Source organism: Sceloporus undulatus, chromosome 1 (assembly GCF_019175285.1).
Source record: "Sceloporus undulatus isolate JIND9_A2432 ecotype Alabama chromosome 1, SceUnd_v1.1, whole genome shotgun sequence".
NCBI lineage: Eukaryota > Metazoa > Chordata > Lepidosauria > Squamata > Phrynosomatidae > Sceloporus > Sceloporus undulatus.
The window spans coordinates 325,726,311-325,753,433 of NC_056522.1; the positions used below are offsets into that span (position 1 = coordinate 325,726,311).

Here is a 27,123-nt window from a genome sequence, read left to right on the forward strand (position 1 = left end):
CAATCATCCCTACTTAGAAAACAATTGAACACTCCCTTTCTGCCAAAAGCTCTGCACCAATTGTATGACTTTCTTCTCAGTTTCCTTACTACCTGGAGGCCTCTCTCATTGCCAAATGGCACTTGGACTCCATTGTGACTTTCAAATCTATTAATAATAAATAGCCCAAAAAACCCACCAAAAATTAATAATTTTGTTTAAAATCAGCTGCTTGAGGCAGCTGCCTCAATCTGTCTCATTGTAAGGCCTGACTATAGGTCATTTTTAAAACTGTTGTAGTAAATGTACTTGTAACATTACTTACTTTTGACACTACTGCTGAATCAATTCTATCTCTTCTACTTCTTTAATCTGGTTTTAAAAAATGTTTTGTTCTGTTTTGTTTTGTTTTCCCAGCTCAGCAGTCTTTGCTTACTCCACTTTTCTTGGTCCATGCAAAGTGGATAGGACACATATTGTTCAAATATTTATATTTTTCCTCAGATAAATATACTGTATACCACTATTATTGTAGTAGTAAACTGCTTGGCTTCTGTTTCATCACCATATTGTGGTTGTTCTCTGTTTATTCTGTCACACCACTTTCTCCCTTCCTGGCTTTTTGGTTGGAAATAACTGTCTTGTGAATGATAAAACAAAGTTGGAAAGCAACCTTTGTACTTTCTTGTCAGGTTAGAACTAGTAATATAAATCCATTAGTGTGACCAAGATATTCCATAATGTTTCATCAAACAGTTGTGAAAATCAATTTCTTCCCTGACTCTCAAGATATCAGTAAAATTTCTTGTGCTTTCTGGCATCTTTTCTTTTTTAAAAAAACAACGGCCTTTTGTACGGTCTCAGTCCAGGATTTACAAATAGGAGATGCTTTTTCAAAGATATCTGTTTGGAATCTTAAAATGATGCACAGAAGTATCTTTCGGTATTATCAAAACACAAGAGACATTTCAGCTTCTGACAGGCCCATCTTGGGGATTGGTAAGGACACAAGGTTATCCTTTTCCAAAGTTATTTGACATCCAGGTTTCCCCTTTTGCAATATTTTGACATGGGTTAATTGTCAGTCTCACCCACGTGGGTGGATGCTATTAGGTGCAATGCTACAAGAAGTTGTATGATTCTGTTACTTAAAGAACCAACTATTTCAATTTACTTTGGTTTTGATGTCAGTGTCTGTATCTGATATTATTTTTATTTAACCCAATAGAAATACTTCATCAGGAATGTTCTGGCAAGAAAAGGAACTGAGAAAAAAACAAGTCAAATGTATTATCGTGTGGTGTTTGTACAATATTTGTAAAATATTAAAATCTAGCCAAACTAAATCCAGTGTGAAATTAGTAGAAGCAGCATACCCTTCCGATTATGTGGGCTCATCAGGGTTTCATATTCTTCTATTTGAAAAAATCCAGCACAACTCACATATAATACATATATGTCAGTGTTTTATTTGTGTTTAAAAGTGTCCAAGATGAAATAGTTTTGATTCAAATTTGTATTTTGGTGGTCTTTCAGTTCATCATCCTGTACTCCAACAAGCTACAGCGAATACCTTCAAACCAGTGATTAAGATTCTCTCAAAAATGTCACATGGATAGTTTTCATTAGAAATTATTTTATGGCAATACTTTGGTCAGTATGTGACTGAACTACGGAAGTCATGTTAAAAAGGATTCTTGTATTAACAGTATGCAATAACATTATATTCTATGTTATCCTGTGGTCCAATGTGGGCATCACACCCCAAGGCATAGCATCCTCAATGGGCAAAACAGACACCTGTGTTCCTAGACTGAGGAATTTCTCACATGTGGCTTTTAAATTGCCGTTCAAAGTTGGAAAATATCTCCTTACTGCATGATGCATCTCTGTTTAGTCACTGCCCTACCTTCAAAGTGTTGTTAAAACGCACCTTGTCATTGATGGGGAAAACCTGTCAACAAGCTCGTAAACACACTTCTATAGAATTAGTCCTCAGGTACATTAAGTTCCTCCAGGACAGTTCTGATACTGGGAAGTCATATGGTGCCAGTGTCTCCTCCTCTCCCCCTTTCCCCAATCCCCTTTGCTATTCCCAAACAAACAAACAAACAAAAGTTATTTTATTCATTTTTTAATTTTATTAGCATATCTTTGAAATTGTGTTAAAAATTAAACAATGATAATAATAAACCCGAAAGGCACCCTGGATAGGGCATAGAGCAGGAAACTGGGGTTAGAGAGGAGTGTGGAAGACAACACAAGAAAACTGGTCTCACATGATAAATTCCTCAGTGAAAAGAGAAAGGAGATCCTTTTTACTATAATAGCCCAACACATATAGTGTTTGTTGGAGATGGTAAATACATGGCTATTTTATTCCTGTGGAAATTCTTCCATGGAGAGGACTGGATCTAGCTCTGGTAGATTATAGAAGGAGAGAGTGAGAGAAAGAACTGTATGGAGTGTGTTTAAATTATTTTTGAAAAGTTATATTGGAAGAGGGAAGGTTTCCAACCACAGGCTGAACTGAAAGGAAAACAAAAAACAAAAAAATATGGATTATTATTATTTTTATTCACCACAGATATAGTATTTTTCATTTGTGTCACAGAAATTATAACCACAATTTACAAGTGTATGTCCAATAAAATTGCTATTGATTTAGTGATGCTTTGCTTTGATATTATCTTGCTTTAACCTCATTCATAAAGCTGTTTCAGATTATTTCAGACTGTCAATGGTTTGTGACTCATAAATATTCAACTCTAATTTGCACTTGCCTTTTTTGCATTCATGTTAATTTGTGCTAAGTTTCCACATTTGCCTCTTTCTGTGTTTACAAAGTAAACAAATAAACAAAATACAGCAATACATCACAACCAGAAGTTGTCTTGCTTCCATTTGTGAGTTTTCCTGCTTATACATGCATCAAAACACAAGTGATTGACTCAGCCAAGCAAGCTATCACTCTGATCTAAAACATTATTACATTAAAGCAATTAGTCCTGTGGATTTCAGCTGAACTTACTTCCACCTAAGTGTCTTTAGGATTGGTGCTTTAATTAGCATTCTTTCCAGTTTAGTATGAGTAGGTTAAAGGCTGACAGTATAAATGATGATACCGTTAATGCTTTTTAAAATTTATTCCTCCTTTTCCTTCAAGCAACCCAATGAGATAGCGGAGCACATAGTTCAATTTCACTGTGAGCGTGAGAAACTGATATGGTTTCAAACATTTCCTGGAACCTGCCAAAAATGGCCTCTATTCTGGCCTACAAAAGTCATATTGGTGCCAGCTTAATTTTCTTAGGATTGAACCCATGGTAGACCTGTAGTTATGCCATTCTATATGCCTCATTTGAGGCTTCAGTTCCCAGATGATTAGAAAAGCATGAGGGGGAAAGCAAGGTCTGATCTTAGGCCATGTCCCCTCCATTACACCCCTACCACCAAACTCTGTCACTATGTATATGCTGGAGAAGATCTGAAGCTAAGCTTGGGAATGCTTCATTTTGGGTGCATCGAAATAATGCACTTTGACACCACTTTAAGTGCTGTAGCTATGGAATCCTGGGGTTCCTAGTTTTACAAGGTCTTTAGCCTTCCCTGTCAAAGAGTGCCGGTGCCTCACTAAACTACAGATCCCAGTATTCTGTAGGATGGATCCATGGCAGTTAAAGTGGTATCAAATTCTAATCACTGGTGCTCACCATGCATGCTCTTTCTCTCTCTCTCTCTCTCTCTCTCTCTCTCTCACACACACACACACACACACACTTTCCTCACCCCCCAATAGCTTCACTTTTCACACATCTGGCTGATGTAGGAAAGGAATGACGTTATGCAGAATTCCTCCATGCAAAGTGGCATCTGTGACCAAACCAGGGTTCCCCTTCCTCATTCCTCTTGTGTCTGAGTGAAATGCATTAACGTCTTCCTTCCAGTTCATAGAAGGCAGGCAAGCTAAAGGTGATGGACACATTATAAAAGAGTGGGGCCACCCCAGCTTATTTTGGTGCTTGAGGCCCAGTGTCAAATGGCACCTCTCCCACTTGTCAAGGTGTATGGTACCCAAAAGCAATCATGTACTTTTGGTGAATGAGGCAGAAAATTCCACCAATCCCTCTCTCCATTTCTGGCTTTAATAATACATTGATAACTAATTAAATAATTAACCATGTGCTATCCCCTTCATAATATCCAATATGACCTGGTACTAGAAGTGGCTGCCTCACTCTGCTTCATAGGAGGCCTGGCCCTGAAGAAGGAACAAGGCCTGCAAACACAGTCCTGCAGATGCTCTTCAATAGATTCTAAAGGCATGAGTAGGATTGGAAAGTTATGCATTCTACATAATATTATAGCAGACAGGGTGGTAGTAGTCTGAGCTGTAGCAGCATATCAGGAAGAAAAATAACCCTCTTGATGGCTGAAGTACTTTATTATGTCCAGGATGCTTTTTACACAAGGGAAGGATCAAAAACATGGCATGTGCACGCGTGCCATAAAAAGGTACAGTTCAGAATTCTCCTACTCTAGTCAATCACCTCATTCCATCCTCACATGCCACAGAATGAGACAGAGAATGAGAGATGACAAAATAGATGGTATCATTTCGGAATGCAAGTGGAGAAGGAAATTTTGAATGATGGCCTACATTTGTCCCTGCTACCAGTACAGTAGGGAATTGGCTAGGTTAGGACCTTTCTATGCTAAGAGCTTTTTATTTCTCCTAATGCACCAACTTCTTTTCTCCTTTCCCCGCAGGGAGTTGTTTAAAGATAACAACAAAAGGGAAACGTGCCCAAATTGTATTCTTCACTTGCATTCTGAATTGGTACAATCTCCATTTCTGGATTTCGTTACTTCATTCTGCTGCAGATGTGGATAGTGCCTTAGACTTAGGCCTGGATGCAGTCCAATCATCTGGAGTGGGTGTTTCTGCTCCGAGTAACTGTTTGGTCTATTTCAGCATCTACTTACCAACACAAAATATGTATTAGGGCCAGAGAGCAATACTTTGAATGTTGTGGTCAGGAATCTAAAACAGGAGTGAAGGGCCTATGGACATCTAGACATCATGAAAGTTTCAGGTCCAATGATAGGAGTTTTAGCCCAGCAACTTACAGAAGACACATCTTTTGCCTCAGATCTGAAGAAGGAATGAAGGAAGGGCTCTAAAATGTGTACATATTACTTGGAAGTTTATTTTGGCATAATTATTTATGTTCCTTGTGGATATAGTATATACAAAATTCCCTGTGTTGAAGTCAGACTCCTTTCTGCAATGCTTAGACACAATAATAGATGTACGTGATATGCCACATCATGAAGAATAGCAGCCATGCTTCTAGATATGAAGAAGTTTCTTGTCTTCCAAAAATTCAAAACCTGCTCAATATAAGAAGAACAGTAGTTAATTCTGGCAAAGATAAAAGCATATATACATCTCCCTGTGTGAATAAAAGAGGTATGTGTCTCGGTTTCTTTTAATCTGCTTCTAAGCAACCATCCAAATAATATGATGTTAGCATGAAGTTAAGTAGATAGGTCAACACTATAAATCATGATCACTGGATATTCAGCATAAATATTTTGCAAGAAAGGCGTATGAAGTAGACTATTTCTTCTTGTAATTAGTTTTTGACGATTCCAAAACTTAAAAGACTGTGGAAAGAATAATAAAATCAGTGGATGCTCAAGTCCCATTGTATACAATGGTGTAGTAAAATTGTGCCCTTATTTAAAAAATGACAACATCAAGGTTTACCTTTTGAATTTTAAAAAATATTTTCAAGCGGTGGGCTGTGAAATCCATGTATCTGGAGGACTGACTGTACTATGGTAATAAAAAAAACCTAAAAATAACCAAATGTCAAACGTAAGTATTTTAACTCCTTCTGATTTCAATTACTTATGCCTATGTTTTCTTTTCCCCTGTGAAAAGGGAAATCAAAAGTGTACTGTACAACCTGTCCCAGATATTTGTGAATCAAACTGATGTCTAATGGAAAAGCATAGTGTATGAACTGTAATTCATAGATAGATAGTCTTTTTAAAATCCCATTTAGTCACATGCTTTAAATCTCCCCTTTGAATCAAGAAGACTTAAAAATAAATTTGGCTTTCACTAAACCAATCTTTCCAAATTCCTTCTTTCTTACCTGCTTTTGAGGCTTTGCAAGTGTGTAAGAGTAATAAAATGTGTACTTATTTGTTAAAATGTATGAATATTGTTCTGTTTATGTGTTACGTTAATTTTACAATGTATCCAAAATCCAGCTGCTAAACTGCACAGCTCAGCAGCTGTAAAGCAAAGGTTAGTGCCAAGTGACCTTACCACCCAAGGAACAGTATTATCCAGTATGACACATCCTTAGATATGTTGTCTTACGGTTGCGAAACACCCTCAAGGTGAGAGCATAGGACAAACACTTTTCAAAGATTTTTTTCCTGCATTGTTTTTATATAGTTCTCTGCTCCACTCAGGTTATGTTCAGAGCTACAATCAAAAATATTATGATGCACACATGTCTCATTGAAACTCCTTGGCATTCAATTTGGAGTAGGCATGTATGAGATGCAGAGCGTTGTATGAATGCAGGGGTACCATCCACCTTCAGGCAAGGTATCTTCAGAATCCATCATGAATGGGATCCATATATATGAATTGGCTAACAGATCAACTGTTGGACTTGGACATTTGGGCCAGAATCCTGTTGTAACCCTATTCTATTAGATGGACTTTTTCCATGGCGGTGAGAGAAGGCAGACAAAGTCTGCCCTATCTGAGCAACCTGTTTTCCCCAGTACCTCACTTCTTTCATAGTTGATGTACTGCCACCATTCCCTAGGCTGGTATTGTTGCCTTGGTGTAGTATAACTACAAGATTCTTGCCCAATGTTCCACTTCTGCCAAGGATTCACCACATGGCTCTGGCCAAGTCACAGTTTTAAATCTCTCTTTCTGTACAATGAGAATTGCAGCATCTGACTAGACAGGATTTTATAGGGATGCAGGCAGTAAAGAATGAAAGCCAACTGCACACTGAAATGCTCCGCATAAATGTTTAATCATCATAATCCAAATCTAGTTTACCAAGGAGTTCATTGTTTCCAGAGTTTACTATGCAGAGTGTGTATGTTCCCAGATGATGTTAACAATGTGGAAATGTTCTTTCCGTTTAGCTACTTGTGATGTTCTGTTTGGCGATATTATTCTACCTTTTACCTTTTACCACCCCCACACACAACAGACACCCATGGCTGCACCTCTTTTATCGGAGGGCATAATCCTTCCATCCAGAAGTCATTAGACAGAGTTTACACAGCACTAAGTGCTGAGTCAGAAAAAGTGCTGGGTTATGTGTCACATTTCCTCCGAGGCTAGTTCTCGAATAAGAGCATGCCACATTGCCACTGGTCTAAGGAACATGGGAGAGTCTCATTAAGCATGCCAGCTGTGCCTCTATACACATTTCTCTTCTTATGTTCTTTTGCAAGGATTCATATTCTTTCCTTTGCCACTCCAAACAGCATGATCTGAAATTCATATATGGCTGCAGCCTGTAAATTGTTTTAATATGTGTACATCTTGTTTGTTCTTTTAACTGATGTGTTTCTAACCAATGTCTTTTAATTAGTGTTTGTCTGTTCATTGTTGTTCCCTCCCCAATCTGTGGGGAGGGGTGGGTAAGAAATTATTATTATTATTATTATTATTATTATTATTATTATTATTATTATTATTTCCCTTATTTGCTTAGTGATTCGTGTGGGTTATGCTGGGAATCATGGATTCACACTTCACTGGAGTCAATGGGATATGAGCCAGATGACTATGTCCAGGATCACAGAGAAATGAATGTGTGTATATAAATGTACCAAATGGAACCAATTGTGATTTAAAGGCATTCAGAAGAAGGGAACTTCAGGAAGGGTGTGTTAAACTGCCTCCCATTCCACACATAATGCAGGGATAAGTTCCACTGAAATAAATGCAACCTGTTTCCGATCAAATGCGTTTGCAAAAGAGACAGACATACAAACACAGGAGGGGTGCCATCCCATTTCCCAGGCAGCAGGACCCCACAAGATCATCCCAGACCTTAGCATTGGCATAAGGACTGACTTAATTCCTCCCTCCAGTGTGTTTCCCTTCAAGCATTTGAAAGGGTTTTTTTTCTACCTCCAACCAAGCTGGCATCCTTGCCCTGCTCTTCCCTGATGACTCTGTGCCAAGGCAAATATCAGGCTGAAACTTTGCAGGAGAATCAGATATTGGGGAGGGGGGAGAAGAGGGGAGGAGAGACAGCAGAAGCAGTGAATAACTTAACTGCAGAGGAAAATGAAACATATGCTTATAGGTAGTGGGGGGGAAAAGAAGTCCCGAATCTGTATTAATTATCCCACAGAGGTAACAGGGTTGCAACGATTCTCAGTTCTGACTAACACCAGCAGATAGCAGCAAACGTGAGAGCTCCCAGACATTCATTCCTCAGAGCTGTTGGCTTGTTTTGTTTGCAATAGTAAGTGTGTCGGTGGAGGGAGGGGGGGTCTTTTCTTCTCCCTCCCCCTTTTCTTTTTTTCCCCCTGCTGCAGTTATAGGACCTTCTTGGCTGGAAACAACTGAGTAGGGCAGATTTTTAAATCCCCTCCTTATCCCCTTATTGGGGGGGGGGGGAACCCTCGATTTAGCAATCTCCAGGTTTTTTTATCTCAGGCCACAATCCAGGAGTCAGAAGCAGGAAAGCACCTTTGCCTGGCAGGAGAGGAGGGAGACTTTGTCCTTTGATCGCTAAGCAAAGAAGGGAGGTGTGCGTTGATAGGGGAGGGAGATCAAGCCTTGCCCGACGGAGGTGAGGGCTTGGAGGCTCCTGTTCCTAGAAAGAAAGGGAACCAGGTCTCAGCAAAGGAAGCCAGAGGATCTATCGGGCAGCAATGGCATACACACTGGACAAATAACCCGTTTCGAGCCCGCTTTCACTGCCATGGCTCAATGCTATGGAATTCTGGTGCCACAACCTACGACCATGCCCAGAATTCCATAGCGTTGAGCCATGGCAGTGAAAGCGGGCTCAAAATGGGTTATTTCTCCAATGTGGATGCAGCCTACCGTTGAGAACCACAACGTGTGGGTTATGCTGGGAATCATGGATTCATAGGTGTTCAGGTAACGATATACCTGTCTCTGGTACAGAGAGTGTGACCTGGTGGTTTGAGCATTGGACTGTAACTCCGAAGTTCAGATAATGGTGTCCCTGCTTCTGGTAGAGACAGTATGGCTTAGTGGTGGTTTGGACTATAATGCTGGGGTTTCTGGAGACCAGGGTTCAAATATTCGAGGGGCCACACACTCTCCGCCTTAGAAGGAGGCCAAGGCGACCAGTTTTGCCAAGGAACCCCCCAGGATGGGTGGGCTTTAGGGTCGCCACAGGTCAGAAAGGACTTGAAGGCACACAGCGACAAAGTCCACAAGGGAAGTGTATATACACACACGTACACACTGGCAACTCGGGTCCCCAGGCGAGTCATCAGCGGCTTCTCCTTTGCAAGGGAAGGGGAAAGGGGGGGGGGGTTCCTAAAAATGGGCATCGATTATTCCAGGAGGCATCGATTAGCCCAGAATGCTGACTCGCAGCGCTGGGGAAAGGTTAAAAAGGGAAAGTGACCTCCCTGCCAGGCGTGACACAAAGTCATTAGGTAAATGAGGTATTCATACAGGTTAGAATCAAGGTCGGGCGGGTTTTTATTGTGGGGGGAGGGAGGGGAGAGGATCCCACTCAGCCTTGATCTTTGGCAGAGGAGGGGAGAGAAGGGGCCTCGGACCCCGAAGCTCAACGAAGAAATAGACAAACCTTTCCCGCATCTTGGAGTGAATGCCTTCTATATCATTTCCACTGATGCATTGACTTCGGATCATGGGGGGCTTTTTTGGTGGGATGGAAGGCTGTGATCCTCTGGATTGGCTCTTTTTTGGGGGGGATGAGAGGGTATTCTGGGCTCCCTAAATTCTGAATGAAAGATGCCAATGAGACAAGGGAAAGTTTGGGGTGCTTTTTTTTTCTGAAGGCATCAGCCTCTTCCTAATTTTTTCTTTCCTCCTCGATAAGACTCCCTGAGATTAAGGAATTGGGGGGGGGGGGAGATTTATTTATGCCCATATTTATTCCCCTCCAATTAGAGACATTAATCCTCTTCTGGCTAAAAGGTACAAGTCTGAAGACTGCCTTTGATGTTTAATAGCATCGTTTGGGACCCAGGGTTCCTGCTGATGGAGGCATAATTGTTGGTAAATGCTTAGCGAAGGAGGGGGGGAGGCGCTGGCTTTCGAGGAAGAGGAACCAGGCTTTCCCTATCCAGGCTGCATCCTCACGGCAGGAATAACCCAGTTGGACCCCGCTTGAACGGCCAGGGCTCCAGGCGGTGGAATTCTGGGATTTCCCTGGTGCCACAACAAACTATACTTCCCAGAATTCCATAGCCTGGAGCCCTGGCTGTTCAAGCGGGTCCAACCGGGTTATTTTGACCACACCAGACCCTCCACGCTTTCCTTGTTCATTTACACTCAGGAAAAGGGGGATTTTTTTCGTTCCCAAGGCTAGAATCCTATTATATTTGGGGGGAGGGAATCAGACACACACCCCTATATGTCCTACGTGATCCTATAATAATGTGGTTTATATGGAGACCGCCAAAGAATGCCTAGGTGATGTGATGTCTCTTTCAGAGGAAGGAAACTTGACAAAACCACCTCTGAAATCCCGATCAAATTTGTAGGGTCGCCATAAGTTCTTCGGCGACTTGTAGGCTCTGTGTGTGTGTGTGTGTGTGTGTATGTGTGTGTGTGTGTAGACATATACAATGTGTATACATATTGTGCACCCTGAAATGTCTGCATAGAGGGCGAAATTAAATATTAATAATGTTGTTGTTCTTGTTGTTGTGTGCCTTCATGTCGTTTCCGACTTAAAGTGAACCCAAAGCGAAGCTTTCACGGTTTTTCTTGGCAATGTTTTATTTTATTTGCCTTTGCCTTCCTCTGAGGCTGAGAGAATGTGACCTGGCCAGACTTTCCAGGGCTGAGCCGAGATTTGAACACTAGACACCAAGACACAACGCTGGCTCCCACGGATATAAATATAAATTATTTTAATAGTATTTTCTCTGTGTGTGTGTGTGAATGTGTGTGTGTGTGTGTGTATGAACATACATAATTAGGTGTGCGTGTGAACATACATGCACATAGATATGATCATGTATGTTTACATATATGTACATTCACAAACGGAGAGAGATAAAATCATATCATATACCTATCTCTGTGTGGTCACGTATGTGCACAAATATGTATGGACACTATCCATGTGTATATGTGTGGACACAGACACATACATAAGAACACACATGATCATATATATGAACATGCACTGCACACACACACACACACACACACACACGACCATAACGATCATAATTTATAATTATTAATGTGTACTTATCACATCAGCGGTTCTTAACCTTTTGGCAGTCTCAGGTCCTTTTGAGAATCGGACGTAAGCTATGGAGCCCTCCAAAGAAAACAAAAACAAATCGCTGTTAAACACAATTTTCAAAGTCACGGGAAGAAAATTTAGGAAGAGATCGATATTTTGCCCCAATTTAGGGACCGCTGAAGAAGTCCCTGGACCGAAGGTTAAGAAGCCCTGGTCTATCCCTCCATCTCTCTCTCTCTCTCTCTCTCTGCCTCCCTGGTGCCCTCACTCCGCCTCCGCCAGAAAGAAAATCCAGACTGCAGGATGGACTAGGGAAAGCACAGAAAAGGAAAGGAAAGGAAAGGAAAGAAAAGAAGGAAGGAAGGAAGAGGAGGAGGACGAGGGGAGAGGAGGAGGGAAAGAGGAAGAAGAAGGAAGGAAGGAAGGAAGGAAGGAAGGAGTAGGGAAAGAACAGAAAAGAAAGAAGGAAGAGAAGGAGAAAAAGAATGAAGGAAGGAAGGAGGAAGGGGAGAAAGAAAGAAAGAAAGAAAGAAAGGGAAGGAAGGAAGGAAGGAAGGAGGAAGTAAGAAAGGAAGAAAGGGAAGAAGGAAGGACGGAAAGAAAGAAAGGGAAGGAAGGAAGGCTGGATGGAAGGAAGGAAGGAAGGAAGGAAGGAAGGAAGGGGGTGGGAAAGAAAGAAAGAAAGAAAGAAAGAAAGAAAGCCACCCCCCCCCCCGCCGCCGCATTTTTAACATAAAGCGGTTTCGGAGGACTATTTGGGCTGGGGGAGATCCGCTCTCATTTCCCGTTAGGAAACGTTGCTCTATTGTTGGCTGGGCTCTGCAAGAAGAATAGAAAGAGGTTAAGGTCCCGTGTGGACACAAAAACAGGACCTGGTCAGTTAAACTTTGTGCTCCGGACCTCCCCGGGCTCCCCAGAAGCCAGGCTCCTGATTTGCCTTCAAGGCAAGGTTTCTGGTGTCTTTGCCCGTGCATCCGCACTGCATAAATAATCCAGTTTGACCCCAGTTTAACTGGCATGGCCCCATGCTATGGAATTCTGGGAACTGCAGTTTGTTGTGGCAGCAGAGCTCCAAGAATTCCATAGCATGGAGCCATGGCAGTTAAAGTGGGGTCAAACCGGATTATTTCTACCTCCCCGTTCTCAAAGCTGTACGGATTTCCCCCATTCAATGTCAGCTGTCCGATCTACCCCCAATATTTCCCCGATTCCTTTCTTCCTCGGGAAATCATCTTATTATTTCAAGACAAGACTCCAGAGAGAGTTTCTCTCCAGAGTCCAAATTCGTCTAAGGCTCCCCAAAAGTTCAAAGGGACTCTTTCTCAGCTTCTCGCCCTCCCTCCCCTCCTTTTGAAACGCTTCAAGAGAAACCCTTTTCCTCTTTTCTTTCTTTCCAAAAAAAAGGGGGGGAGAGAAAGAAAAGGGTCCTTGGAGGGGTGGCGGGTCTTTGAGAGAAAAGCGGCTCGGATCAAACTCTTCCAGTTGCAATCGACTGAACCCTTCCAGAAAAGGGGAAAGAAAAAGAAAAGCGAGGGAAGCCTTATTTTATTTTATTTTATTTTTGGTTGTGGGAGAATAAATTTAGGGGTCTGGGTGCGAATCCCGCCCCATCTTCTACGTCAGGCAAGGAATCCGGACTCCTTGGGATTTGACAGGTTTCTCTCTGGGTCAGATCCCACAAACATTCTTCCTATAGATGGGGGGGGGAACATGTGGGAGTATTTGGGGGGAATAGGGAAAGAAAAAAGAGGGAGAACTGGAAGAAATGGGGGGGATTTGTATGTAAATGAGCAACTCCTCAACGCCTTGCAAATCCCGGGGAAGAAACCTGACAGTTGTGACAGGATTGACAACATCCCGCTCCGTTGGCAGACCCTTTTAACCGAGGCAACAAGACCAAAAAAACCCCCAAAACCTTCGACTACCAACTTTCCAATAACCGAATGCTTCGATGCTTGCATCCCTCATTTTTATGCCTTGGGTCGATTCCCTAGCGCTTCCTCTCCTTTTTTCCCCTTCCCTTCTACTAGAAGGGTTTCTTTTGGATCGGTCTATTTTAAATAAATAAATAATCTACAAGAATGATTTAGGTGGTTGCCAATGGAAGATCGGATCAGGGTTTCAGGAGTGTTCAGGGTTTCAATGGACCTGATCAGGGTTTTCAGGATCTGATCAAGGTTTCAATGGATGTCATCAGGGTTTCGGGATCTGATCAGAGTTTCAGGGTCTGATCAGGATTTCAATGTATCTGATCAGGGTTTGTGATTTCAGAATCAGTATCTGATCAGGGTTTTAATGGAGGAGGACAGAAATGCTCAGCTCAAGAGAACATCTTGCTTTTTGGATCCCTCCTGGGTCTTTTCAAAGGGGGGGGGGGGCCACAGAGGGGATTGGGGTTTTCCTTCTCCCTGTTTGAGGGGCTTTTAGAGGCCCATAAGCCCCTCTGTGCCACCCCCCTTTGAAAGGACCCATGAGGGATCCAAAAAGCAAGATGCCTCCAAGTGGCTGGAGAAAAGACAACAGGATAAAAAGACAGAAACACACACACACACACACACACACACACACAAGAAATCAGAATCGCCTGAGATGGGACCGGACTCACAAAAAGTGGGAGTTGCCCCCCCTTCTTTTCCGTCTCTAGAAATCCCCCCCCCCCAATGTATGTATATGTGATTATTTGTATTGGTGCAAAGCACACTGAGGAAATAATCCAGTCGGAGACCGCCTTAAAACCGCTAGGGAATCCTTAACTGCCATGGCTCTATGCTATGGAATTCTGGGAAATGCAGTTTGTTGTGGCACTCGATCTAAAAGGGAACCGAAAGGTGTTCCCCCCCCCCCAAAAAAAACTAGAGCTTCCAGAGTTCCTTAGCACTGAGCCAAGGCGGCGAAAGCGGTCTCAAACGGGACAGTTTCTTCCGTGTTTTGTGTTTTGTTTTTTCTTTTGGACCATGGTTATGATTTCTTGGGTTTATTTCTTGTGTTTGTAATCTCCCAGCGGTTTACAAAATCCTTCATCCGACATCTCCCTGCCCTTGTGAGGTTTATAATCCCAAAACAAAACAAAAAAGACAGGACACTAAAGGAGCAAGGAATGGCACTGGGGAAGGGGATCGAGTCCAGCGTTTTGGTTTAAACGCCTGGCCACTTTCCCAGCGGTTTACCCAAGAGCCTGAGAAAGTGACCAAAGGAGGACAAGGGCATACAAAATGGAGGACATCCTAGAGGGAGAGGGAGAAAGAGAAAGGAGGATCATGGCTCCCAACCAAAGCTCAAAGCCCTCCTCAAAAGGTCAATTTCTAAGTCCTACTCCAAAGGGAGGGCAATTACAAATTTCTCCCGGAGAGAAGAAGGTTGAAATGGAGGGTGTGTCCGGGAAATGGAGGACTATTTCGGGTCAGAACCAAACCTCTCGCCCAGCCTCATCCTTTTGGAAAGGAAAGGAAAGGAGGCAAAGGTGTCTCCAAAGCTTTTCTTATAGACGCTTGGTTTCTGTTTCAATGAGAGAAGTCTGTTTAAAAAGGGAAAGGGAATTTGCAAATATATATTTAACAGGTTTCCCCACAAAGTCGGTGAGAAGTGGGTCTGAGGATCTGAGGATAGAGGCTTTGAAAGCCGCATATTTGGGTTTAGAAAGGCGCTGGGATACTGTCTTCGAGAGAACTAGAATGCCCTGAGAACCAAGGCATTCCCCTTCCCCAGGTTTTTTTTAAAATAAATCTCTCTTGATTTAAATATCAGTTTTAATTCATTTCGGTGAGGAAGAAGCCAAATACCTAATACAGTATCAGTAATATTCTGGAAGGTATTTTTCTGTTCCTGCCCGATTCCTTTTGTGCGCAAACAAACAGAAGGCGATCTTGCGGTTTTTACCTTTTCTCGGGATCGACTAAACAAAGGCTCGGCAATAAGTCGGTTTGAGGCCGGTTTAATTGCCATGGGTCAATGCTATGGGATTCCGGGCATTGTCCTTGGTTGTGAGCGGAGCTCTGGTGCCACAACCAACGACCATGCCCAGAATCCCATAGCATTGACCCATGGCACTTAAACCGGCCTCAAACCGACTTATTGCTCCAGTGCGGACGCAGCCTGAGTCTCAGACCTCGCGGGAGCCGACCCTTACCTCGCCTTCTTAACCTAAAACAAAGTCTTTCTGCTGCCAAGATCTCGAAGTCTGCAAGAAAAAAAATGCAAGGAGGGAAGAGAGAGCTTTTGGAGCCCCGCCAGATAGCGCTAGAGGGCTGTTTATGGACTGTCTCCTTCTTTCAGTTGGTTTGAGCTCTTTACAGAAGAAGCAGAAGAAGCAGAAGAGATAAAGAAATAAAGGAGGGAAAGGAGGAACACCCCACCACCAGCACCACCACTACTACTCCACAAGTGCCCTTTTAATTCCTAGAGGTCTTTTAGTGGGGCGTAGGAAATAAAAATAAAAAAGTGGGAAGCCGAAGAAAAGAAACCAGGGAATCCCTGATGATGTGGATGGGGAGGGAAAGGGAGGAGAGGAAGAAAACAACCTGGAAAAAAGAGAGAGAAGGGGGGAGGAAGAAAAGAAGAACTTAACAAGTAACCGAACCACAGGCATCCAAAAGTTGCAAAGACGGCAAAGGGGGGTCAAGCGAAGTTCACCTGGTTTTGGTTGGAGGGTTTTTTGGGAAGCAAAGGCACAGGTTGTTGGAAGGAGAGAAGGAGGAAAAGGAAGAGTCAGAGAGGAAGGGTTTTTTTTTCCTGCCCCTGAGAAGATCGGAGTTGCAGAGTAAAGGAGGATGAAACCCACACTTCCAGAAATACTCTGCGGTATAGGAAGCCTCGCTTCTAGGGAGACCTTTTGCAAAAGGGAAAGAGGTTTTGGAGGGTTGGCTTCCGCACTCAGCAGAGAGAAAAGGATCGGTTCAAGCAAATGGATCAGACCCTAGAAGCACACCTTTGAAAGAAAACCGATTTTTTTTTTTGTAAAAATAAAATAAAATAAAACTTTTAAAAAATCCCAGGTCCGGTTCATGGTCCCACTCGAGTAAAAAGCGTGGATTTCAGACAGACAAAAGAATCTGACTGGAACTTGCCTCCGTTTTGTCAAGGGCTTTCCGTCGACAACTTTTGTTTCAAGGATCTGTGGACCGGGGAGAAAGAGCATGTTTAGGCCACTTCTTTTTATTACAAGGAGATATACACACACACACACAGGGACTTGTAATATATATATATATATATATATATATAGAGAGAGAGAGAGAGAGAGAGAGAGAGAGAGAGAGAGAAGCGAAGTTGGGCCACTTTTTTATAACTGGGACTTGTACTATATATATATATAATAAGTCCGTGTGTGTGTGTGTGTGTGTGTGTGTGTAGTATATATATATATATTACAAATCCCTGTTAAGAAGTGGCCCAGCTTCGCTTCTATATATTACATATACATACACACACACACACACACACACACAGAAGGACTTGTAATATATAGTCCCTGAAATTACAATTCCTGTAATATATAGTCCCTGTGATTCCAAGTCCCTGTTATAAAAGAAGTGGCCCAACTTTCCTGTTTAACACAGGTCGCTTCTATCGCTTCCAGAATATTAGAGGAGCTCCCTAAACTCTTGTTTCTGTACTCATCTCCACCCTTTCTCCCCTTCTTTGCAAGGTGTCCCCGCACCAGATTTCAGATTGAAATAGTCAAAATAATTCATAAATGAATCAATAAACCAACATATTCAAGGCCGGTTGGCAGAAGCTAAGAGAACTCGCTTCCTTCCAGCCAACAAACTCCCGACAAAAGTTGCAAACAAGATCAGGAGTGAAGTTATTTGTCCCCTCCGTCGCTCTCTAAACAGATGTAAGCAGGCTAAGAGGATTTCCACCACGCGAAATTAATAAAACCAGATTAACTCCCTGTTACTTTCCACGCGGTTAAAGACCCAAATTAATAGAGACCGGGAATCTCCATTACAATATAGCTGGGGAACGGGAGGGAAATTTCCACACCGATTTTTGGGTATTCAGATCTCCCTCCATCCTCCAAATAAAATCCCCAAGAGTGTATATCTCGAAGAAAAGAGTCCCAGGGATCTAAGGAAATTACCTGTTGTGCCATTCTGCTCTGGGAGGGAAATCTCAAAGAGACACCCCAAGGGTGGATGTGTTTGGTTTTTTTTCCTCTCTTCGGGAAAGCTGGCTGTTGCAAACACTCTCTGGAAGTTTTAAAGGCTTTTCTGGCTTCTTCCAAGGGATCGGGGAGGGGGATTTCAGCGTCCCTATTTGTTCTGGCGCCCTTGTAAACTGGGATCGGGGGGGGGGGGGCTCTTTCGCCTTCGGATCCTCTCCGGATTGTTTTTCTTGCAACGGATCTTTTGCCCTTAATGAAGCCCCACACAGCTGGACAGCTCCTCCGCGGACACTGAGACCCCTCACCCCCAACTGACCCCAATTTGACACCACAAGATGAAATTTTACCGCCTGTTAAAACCATTTCCAGCCTGGGCCACAAGAAGAAGAAGAAGAGGAAAGAGAAGAAGAAGAAGAAAAAGAAGTAGGGAGGGAAAGGAAAGCTGGTTGTTGACAGAGACGCATTTTTACACCAGATCTCTCATTTTTAGTTTCCAGCTTTTATTTTTGGTGGGCTCTAGAAAAACGAAACCCGACACTAGGTTTCCTGGCTTTACCCTTTGCAGGACTAGATTGTGGAGCATCGTGCTCTGAACCCAGAAGCATATTTGCGCAGGGGGTCCAGCCCTACTAAAAAAGCATAGGGCCTGATTTCCCAGTCAATGCGTTTCCCAGTCAATTTCCTTAGAAAGTGATCTTGGGGAGGGGGGAAGAATCTTCCTGACTTTCTCCAGATTTGGAGAGCCATTTTTGGCTTCCCATTTGTCCCCACTCGGTTTCGCGATTTCTGCTCCTGAGTGCTGCTTCTTAAAAAATAAAGGTCATCAAGCGTTTGTTTTTTGCAACGTTTGAGATTGGTGGTGCTTTCAACTACCTATTTTCACAGTGAGTGTTTAAGCAACTTGAGAGGAAGGGTTGTTTACCTTTCCAAAGACCCCCCCAAAAAATAAGAAACTGACCATATATATATATATATATATATATTAAAGTAACTTAATTTCTCCTAAGAAACTTTTAAAAAACCCTCTCTTCAACAGAAGAGGGGAAAAACACAGCCGCTTGGTTTAAAGTGGGGAAGGGGTCGGAATTATAAAGCACCAACATTTGTGATTGCTACTATCATCCCCCTGTTTCATTTTCTAGTTGTCCTTTTAAAAAAAAAACATTGAAAGGGAATGTAGGGTTCCTGGGTTTGGGGTTTGTTTATTGTTTTTATAAAGTCAAACGCCGAAACCGATTGAAATGCGAGGCAACATAACATTGAAATGCGAGGCAACTTAACGTTGTCTTGTAAATGTAAATTTACATGAAGGCAAACGCTTCAACTTTTCTCCAAATACAACTCAGCATCGTCGGGTGCATTCAAGGGTTTGTTTTTTTTTTTGACACTTGTGTGTGTGTGTGTGTGTGTGTGTGTGTCGAGTGCATTCAAGTCTCTTTTTTTTTGATAATACACACACACATAGTGTCAAAAAGACTTGATGCACTCGATCATACGGAGTTGTATTTGGAGAAAAGTTAGATGTATATTAGTTAGTTATTAGTGTGTGTGTGTGTGTGTGTGTGTGTGTGTGTGTGTGTGTGTGTGTATTCATGCACCCCTCTTGGTCTCCATACCATTTCCTCCTGATCCACATACACTTTGCAGAGGTAGACTCTTCCTAGCCCAGAAGTTTAAGATGCCTCTCCGAAGGCGGCTTGTGTTGGCTGTCTGACAACAAAGCGATTCCCAAGGAATTTCGGAAAGTGACATTTTCGGAAGAAGGGAGGAGGAGGAGGGGGGCAGAAAAGGGGGAGAAGAGAAAGAGAAAGGCTTCAGTTAAGTACCATTCATCCCAGAGTAGATCTCTTTTAAAGCAATCTGTTGGAAGAGTCCAGCTGCAAAAAGGAGGAAAGGATTTGCATAACCTACTGCTCTGTAGGTCTCCAAAGGATTAACCAAGTATTCATTACCCTGAATCTCTTCCCCCAGCGTTGCCGATTTAGACGACAGGGCAGAAAATGCGGCACAACAACCACAACAACAATAACAACAACAAAACCCCCTCTCCCTCTCGTTCCTCCCCATCCCTACCCCCCAACTCCTTCACCCCCAAGAAGTCCTGGACCCACTCCGAGGGCGCTTTTACTCACCTTTTACTCTGCCTAGTAGTCCCACAGAGTCTTGCTCTTCAAGAAAGGGCTTTAATCTTGGAAGAGGTGCTCTGGAGGGGAAAGGAAAGGGGGGCAGGGAAGGCGGGGGAAGAAAAGAAAAAGCAGCACATTGAGTGGGGCTTTGGGGGTTTATGGGGGGTTTCAAGCCGGATCGGGAAACTGCTTTCTAGTCCGGACGGGGACTTTTCTGCCTTCCACCCTCCGCCGCCGCTTCCTAGGCTGCGCGATCTGGGTTTATCAGCCTCTCCCCTTTCCTTCCTTCCTTCCTTCTTTCCTTCTCTCTCTCTCTCTCTTTTCTCTCCTCCCTATCTTTCTTTATATATTTGAGGGCCGATTTCCCGCAGACATCCCGCTTATGATGGCTCATTTAATCAAACGCTTTAATTGCTCCGGTAATCACTATCATCATCTCAGGTACTCCATCATTCATCTTTTTTTTTCGGAGGGCTTTATTGACCTCGGGAGCACATTCCCCTTGGCCCAACTGAGGGGGGGGGGAAGAAAAGGGGGCCAGATTTCGATTACATCCAGCCCGATAGCCACCCCACTTTGGTGATCTTTTGCCTCTCCAAACCCCCCCCAGAACAGAATCTCCTTTGTAGGTCTTCTTCTCTCATTCCCATTCTCTCTCTCTCTGCCTCCAGAGTCCACTTTTTTTTTGCTGTTGGGAGAGAATGCTGGGGGGTGGTGAGGTTTTCAAGGCCAGTATGTGCGAGGCTAGGGTTTCAAGGCGATACGGGATCATTGATCAATCCCACGGTTAAGAGGGGTGTCTGGTTAGGGTTGATGGGGAAAGAGAGGGAGGGAGGGAGAGAGGGGGGGAGGGAAAGGAGGGAAGGCAAGAGCCCCAAACTGGAGCAATCAATAGTTTGACCATTGCCCCTCCCCGAAACTTCAAGCCTTCGCTGTGATTGATGATCTCGGGTAGTTTGGGTAATTGACTGCTCCGAGGGTAAGGCAGGCTTTCCTGCCAGCCGAGCGATTGGAGGAGGATCTTCTAGACGCAGACACACCGCAAGGCACACATCTAGGAGGCTGTGTGTCTGTGTGTGTGTGAAAGAGGGGGGGGGCTGTATCCACACTGCAGAGATAATCTGGTTCGAGACCGCTTGGACTGTCCTGGCCCCAGTGGTATGGAATTCTGGGAATTATAGTTTGTTGTGGGTTTGTCGTCTGGGAAAACTGCACTTCCCCGACTCCCAGAGCATGGAATCCCCTGGCTGTGCAAAGTGGGCTCAAACCGAATCCTCTCTGCAACGTGGAGGAGGCAAACAGGAATAGAAAACCAGATCTAGACTTCTACAATGCTGCCCTCCCCCGCTTTCTGGGTTTTCAGCGGCCTGCCTCTCTTTTTCAATCCCTCTCTCGCAACAAACTACAGCTCCCAGAATTCCATAGCATGGAGCCAGGGCAGTTCAAGTGGGCTCGAACTAGATTGTCTCTGCAGTGTGGAGAGGAAGGATGCACTGTGTATCCTTTCCAAAGTTCATCGATCTTTGGAGAAGAGAAGAAAGGGGGCCGCGATCTCGCTTGATCTGCGGGATCCACTTTGCTGTCATTAACACTTGCACCCGAGGCAATCCTGGGAAAGCCAGAAAATCTGGCAGGGCAAGTCACACTCTCTCAGCCTCAGAGGCTGGCCCTGAAGAAAACTGGCCATGAAAACCCCGTGATATGGTCGCCTTCAGGTCTCTCCGAGGTCGGAAAGGACTCGAAGGCACCCAAGAGACCCCCCAAACCCGAGTGAACAGGGGAGAGGACATAAGAACAAGGGGGTTTGTCCTCCTTCCGGGTTTTAAGTCTGCACTTGGAATCTAAACCGAAGTTGTATGACTCACACACACACACACACACACACACACACACACACAAGCAGATCTGTTAGTGACTTTGTCTTCCAGCCTCCAGGCAGGCAAATGTGAAAGCATTTCCTAAAAGCAAAAGAAACCCTAAAAGGATCCCCTCCTCAAACATCAGACAACACATGAGGACGAACGAAGCCAGCTATAGGGCCGGTCTCCTCCTGGAAAGAAAACGACCCTCCAGAACAACCATTGTGGGTTTTTTAAAAAACGGGAGAAGGAATTCACCCCAGAAAAGCCACGAACTGAACTCTTTGAAGGAGAGGTGCTGCCTAGGAAGGCAGACTTGGGTTAAAGCAGCAGGCGAGTTTCCCCTGGCAGATCAACTTTGCAATAATCACTCCCTTTCTTTTCTTTTCTTTCTCTCTCTTTTTGCAAAACTGCCCCAGTTCCTTCGCCTTTGCCCTTTCAATCCCAAGCCTCAGAACAATGTAAAAAAAAAAAGGGGGGGCAGCAAGATAGCGGAAGGGGGGAGCCTTTTCACGTTGCAGAGATGGATTCGGTCTGAGCCCACTTTGAAGAGCCAGGGCTCCATGCTCTGGGATTCTGGGAAGTGCTGTGTGCACGAAGGAGGAGGAGAGGAGGAAGAAGAAGAAGAAACTACACTTCCCAGAATCCCAGAGCATGGAGCCCTGGCTCTTTAAAGTGGGCTCAGACCGAATCCATCTCTGCAATGTGGAGGCAAATAGGAATTTAAAGAAAACAGACCTAGTCTTCTACAATCCTTCCTTCCCCTTCTTTCTGGGTTTCTCCATCAGCCTGCCTCTCTTTTCAACCCCTCTCTTTCTCTCTGTGTCTCTTTCTTCCTTCCTCCTCCTCTTTATCCCCCCCCTCTCTCTGGAGAAAGGCGTGTAGCTTCACTAGGGGTAGGATCTGGGTGTTGCTTTGCTAGGGGTAGGATTTGGGTGTCCTCCCCCCGCCAAAAAAAAAGAGCACAGCCCCCTCCCCTTGGTGGGGCGGCAGCATCAGGCGCCTTCCTCGCATCCTCTGCATCCCTGGCAGCGCTGGCTCCCTGCCTCCCTGCCTCCCTCCCTCTGTGTGTGTGTCTCCTTCTCTCTCTCTCTCTCTCTCTCCTGCTCTCCCTCTCTCTTGTAGGACTGGCTCTGGCCACCGCCACTTCCGGGTTCCGTCATTTCATTCTCCCGCCGATCGGCGCTGCAAAAGCGAGCCTCTCCTATAAGCCAGCCAGCAGCCAACCTGCCAACACTCCCTGACACTCACTCATCTCAGAGGGAAGAGGGGGAAAGAGGCAGAGCAAATACCTACCAAGGGAAGAACTTGGAGGAAGGGGGGGGAGAAAGAAAGAGAGAGGGGGGACAACAACAACAACAAACCCAAGCAACAAACAACGGAAGGAACCCATCTTTTGCAAACTATTTCATTTTAATTTTTTCCATTTTTTTCACACACACCCCACTCTCCCCCTCCTCTTTTTTAAAAAAGAAGAAGCTTTAGCTTTCCCTGCAAGGGAGGGGGGAAGAAAGAAAGAGAGAGAGGGAGAGAGGGAGAGAAAAGCCCCAAACGCGGAGTTACTGAGAGAACAAGCCGAGGTTTCCAAGAGTCCTCTCCTCCTCCTCTTCCTCCTCTTCTCCTTCTTCATCATCAGCCATCCTTCATTCACTACCTTGACATTCCATGGCTTTGATTGACAGCTGGAGTGGCAAAAAGCCATGAGACACGACAGTTTGGTTACATGTGGGCTGCTGACGGGCCGGTCGTAACCTTCCCTTTTTTGGGGAGGGCTTGGCGATTGATTGTTATTATTATTGTTGTTGTCGTTATTATTATTATTTAAATTATTACTACTGTTATTATTTTTTATTTTTTATTTTAACCTAAAGGAAGAAACATTTTTTTTTAAAGAAGAGGAAAGAGACACAGAAATAGAGAACAGCGCGGGAAAGAAGAAGAAGAAGAGGAAGAAGAAGAAGGAAAAAAGATCAAGATTTCGACGTGGTTATTTTTTTAATTTTAATTTTAATTTTTTTTGCCTACTTTTTGTTGTTGTTGTTGTTGTTGTTGTTGTTCCTCTTTATGATCTTTTTCCACGCCTCGGAGGAGCCTCGAAGTGGGTCGGAAAGACAAGGGCAAAAGGGAGCTTTCTCCTTCTTCTTCGTCGCTCAGTCACTTTTTCTGGCTGTTGTTGCTGTTGCTGCAACTCCTCCTGGTTCTCCTTCTGCTGCTGCTGCTGCTGCTGCTGGACTGGGATATTATTAAATAGAGGACACCTTCCCGGAGTTTATTGGAGCGCAGACTGATGGCGCAAAGGGTAGGTCTCCATCTCCCCCACTTACTTACCTTACTTACTTACTTACTTACCTTACGTATAATCCCCGCTCGGATTTAGCAGCTTCGCTCTGCTCTTGCCTCCGATCGCAACCTTCCCTTCTGCGAAGACCACGCGGAGCAAGCAAAGCGGAGCCAAAAAGAAGAATTAATAATAATAATAATAATAATAATAATACCCTGGTTTTGTGCCTGTGAGAGAGTGCGAGTGTGAGCGCGCTTGTGCGCGTCCCTGTGTGTGTGTGTGTGTGTCTGCCTCTCTCTCTTTCTCTCTCTGTCTTTCAGCCTCACTCTCTGCGTGTGTGTCTGTGAGTGTGAGTGTGTCTGCCTCTGTCTGCGATTGTGCCCGGCTTCTTTCCTCTCTAGTCTTCCCCGCCTCCGACAGCGAGGCTTCCCTGCTCTTCTCCGGCAGATCGGGGCTGGCAGGCAGCGGGGAAGCCGCCTTGCCTCCTCCGGCTCCTGCTGCTCCTGCTGGGCTTGTGGCTGGGGTTGCTGCTCCTGGGGTTGCTGCTGCTGCTGCTGCTGCTGTTGTGGCCCCGAGTGCCACCGCCGCTGCAGGCCAGCCTCGTTTGCTGCCGGGTCCGTCTCCCCTTTTTGACAAGGACCAGGAGGACTTTGCTCCTACATAATGTTCCTGGTAACTTTCTGGTTATTTGCACCTCCCTTCCTCTCGTCTTCCTTCCTTGTCCTCCTTTCCTCCCTTCTCAGCCCGAAGAATTAATCGGTTTCCTTGGGGGACTAGAGGACCCTCCGGGAACCTTTCTTTCTTTCTTTCTTTCTTTCTTTCTTTCTTTCTTTCTTGTAAAAGGCTCCTCTCCGGTTCCCTTCTGCGTTTTGCCCTCGGCCGAGCCCTCCTGGCGGCCAGAGCTCGGGGCCGCGCTCCCAAACCCACAAAAACACACACACAACACACAACACACACACCCCCTTGGCCTCCCCCCAGCCCAGCTCTAGGGGCTCCACTTTTAGTCCTTTCTTTAAAAAAACAACCCCCAAACAACCCGTGATTCTCAGTTGGAAAGCTGTCCTCTCTGTTGCGGCTGGGTCTTGGTTTGTAGTTTCGCTGTTTTGCCTGACTTCTCTGGCTGCTTGACTCTCCTCTGACTTTTGTTTTTATATTTTTCTTTTGATTTCTTTTGTGTTTTTATTTCTCCCTCTACTTCTCTTTTCCACTTTCTCTTTCACCCTCTCTTTCCCTCTCCCCCCCCTCTCTTCCATGGTTCTGTTATTATTGTTGTTATTATTCCCCTTCCCTTTCCCTTTCTTTCTCTCTTCTCCTCTCTCTCTCTTCCCTTGATTCTTTGACTATTATTTCCCCACTTCCCCTTCTCTTTCACTCTCTCTTTTGCTTTCTCTCTCTCTCATTTGGTTCTTTTATTATTATTTCCCTTCTCTTTCTCTTTCTTTATTCCTCTCTCTTCCCTTGCTTCTATTATTATTATTATTATTATTATTATTATTATTATTATTATTCTCCCTTCCCCCTCTTTCTCTCTGCCTCTCTCTCTCTCTTCCCTTAATTCTTTTATTATTATTTTCGCTCTTCCCTTTCTATCTCTCTTTCTGTTTCTCTCTCTGTTTCTCTCTCTTCCCTTGGTTCTATTATTATTATTATTATTATCCCACTTCTCTCTCTCTTTCCTTGACTCTTTTATTATTCTTTTTCCCCTTCCCCCTCTCTCTGTGTTCCCTTGGTCCTTTGATTATTTTTACCCCCTCCCATTTCTCTCTCTCTCTCTCTCTCTCTGTCCCTCTCTCTCTCTCTGCTGGCCCCCTTTTTTATTTTTCTTCGGACAGTACGATGAGCTGCCCCACTACGGCGGGATGGACGGAGTCGGGGTCCCGGCCTCCATGTACGGCGACCCCCACGCCCCGCGCCCGATCCCCCCGGTCCACCACTTGAACCACGGGCCGCCCCTCCACGCCAGCCAGCACTATGGCGCCCACGCCCCGCACCCCAACGTCATGCCGGCCAGCATGGGATCCGCTGTCAACGACGCCCTGAAGCGGGACAAGGATGCCATCTACGGGTAGGTACCCGGGACAGGGCCACAGGGGCACCCACGGGCGGGAGGGGGTCCTCTCCTGGCCCACCCGAGGAGTAGGGGCTGCAGGAGATAGATGGATGGATGGATGTATTTGCACAGGGTTTTAAAACCTTCTCCGACCTGCCTCGGATCCGGGTGGTTTCTTTGCATTTAAATTTAAAATTGCACTTCGCCTTTTCCTTTCTGCTATTTTTAAGTGTCGAAAAAATATAAACAAGGGGGATCCGAACATTTTCCAGGTTGGTTTGGGAAGCATGCCCTGTCGCCTTGACATGGGACACTCCAGGAGAGAAATCCATGGAGGACACAGATATATATATATATATATATATATATATAGAGAGAGAGAGAGAGAGAGAGAGAGAGAGATACACAGAGAGAGAGAGAGAGAGAGAGAGAGAGAGAGTCACAAGGGAACTGGGCTTTGGGTGGCACAGATACACACACACGTATATGGGAATTGTTGTCACAAGGGAAGTGGGCTCCCAGTTTTCTTCCAGCAGGGTCTTCTTCCAGGCTGCCCTAAGCTCCAGGCAGCCCAGTCTGAAGCCCTTCCAAGTGTCAGTGCATTGGGAATCATTGGCTTCCAGCTCCTTGGAACCGAGGAGTAAGAAGCCGAGTCTTCCAAGGACATTTTCCTCAAAAACAAAACCCAAAGCAGTGGCTCCGAAATCAATAGGCATTTAGAGCTTGACTTATTTAAGCGCGCTGAGCTGTAAATGCGAAGAGGGATCGTCTATGGGGAAGAGGGGCTGGCATCTCCAGCCAGGAAACCCGGTCGAGGGCATGGGAGTCCTCCTCAGGCCCCTTCTGTTTGGGGGCGGCTTCGGTTTCTCTTCTGAAGCCTTCTTCTTGGGCCAGAAACTCCCGGGACAAAAACCGAAGTAGGGAAAGGGCGAAAAGGCCGCTGCCTCTCGCAGTGGGTCAAGGGTTTGGGTTTGGGCATTTAGGGCTTGGAAATACCTTTCTCTCTCTCCGTCTCTCTCTGGGGTTTGGGACTCAACTGTCCAGCTCTCCTCGGGATTTCTGCCCGCTTCTTCGGCCTGGAGAAACTTTCCTGGTCTCATGGCAAACCCTTCTCCCCTTTCTCTCTTTCTCTCCTCACCTCCAGCAATAAGTGTGTGTGTGTGTGTGTGTGTGTCTGTGTGTGTGTGTGTGGTGTGTGTGTGTATATATATATATCTATTTGTG

The 27,123-nt window shown here is 44.7% G+C and overlaps 1 protein-coding gene and 1 long non-coding RNA gene across 14 annotated transcripts in view; one reads left to right on the top strand and one right to left on the bottom strand.

Annotated features, from left to right (window-relative positions):
- Nucleotides 1-4,404: 4,404 nt before the first annotated feature.
- On the bottom strand, nt 4,405-20,814 carry LOC121922155. 3 transcript variants are annotated; one of them, XR_006102112.1, is made up of 5 exons: nt 19,716-20,800; nt 19,200-19,293; nt 11,503-11,552; nt 5,753-8,864; nt 4,405-5,373 (listed from the first exon to the last, which is right to left on the bottom strand). It is a non-coding gene; the product is annotated as an uncharacterized LOC121922155 (long non-coding RNA). The 3 variants fall into 3 exon arrangements; XR_006102113.1 differs by having other exon boundaries at nt 8,738-11,552; nt 19,716-20,814; XR_006102111.1 differs by having other exon boundaries at nt 5,753-11,552; nt 19,716-20,807.
- Nucleotides 20,815-22,685: 1,871 nt separating this feature from the next.
- The window catches only part of MEIS2 (Meis homeobox 2), a 256,506-nt gene continuing 252,068 nt past the window's right edge, over nt 22,686-27,123 (top strand). For 4 of the 11 annotated variants that reach the window (XM_042451088.1, XM_042451107.1, XM_042451136.1 and 1 more), the window contains exons 1-2: nt 22,686-23,867; nt 25,682-25,914. In XM_042451088.1, the coding sequence (XP_042307022.1) occupies nt 23,856-23,867; nt 25,682-25,914 (245 nt within the window). In that variant the 5' untranslated portion in view covers nt 22,686-23,855. Of the gene's footprint in view, nt 24,522-25,681; nt 25,915-27,123 lie in introns of all 11 variants that reach the window. The other 7 variants (XM_042451117.1, XM_042451126.1, XM_042451161.1 and 4 more) reach the window with 4 other exon arrangements.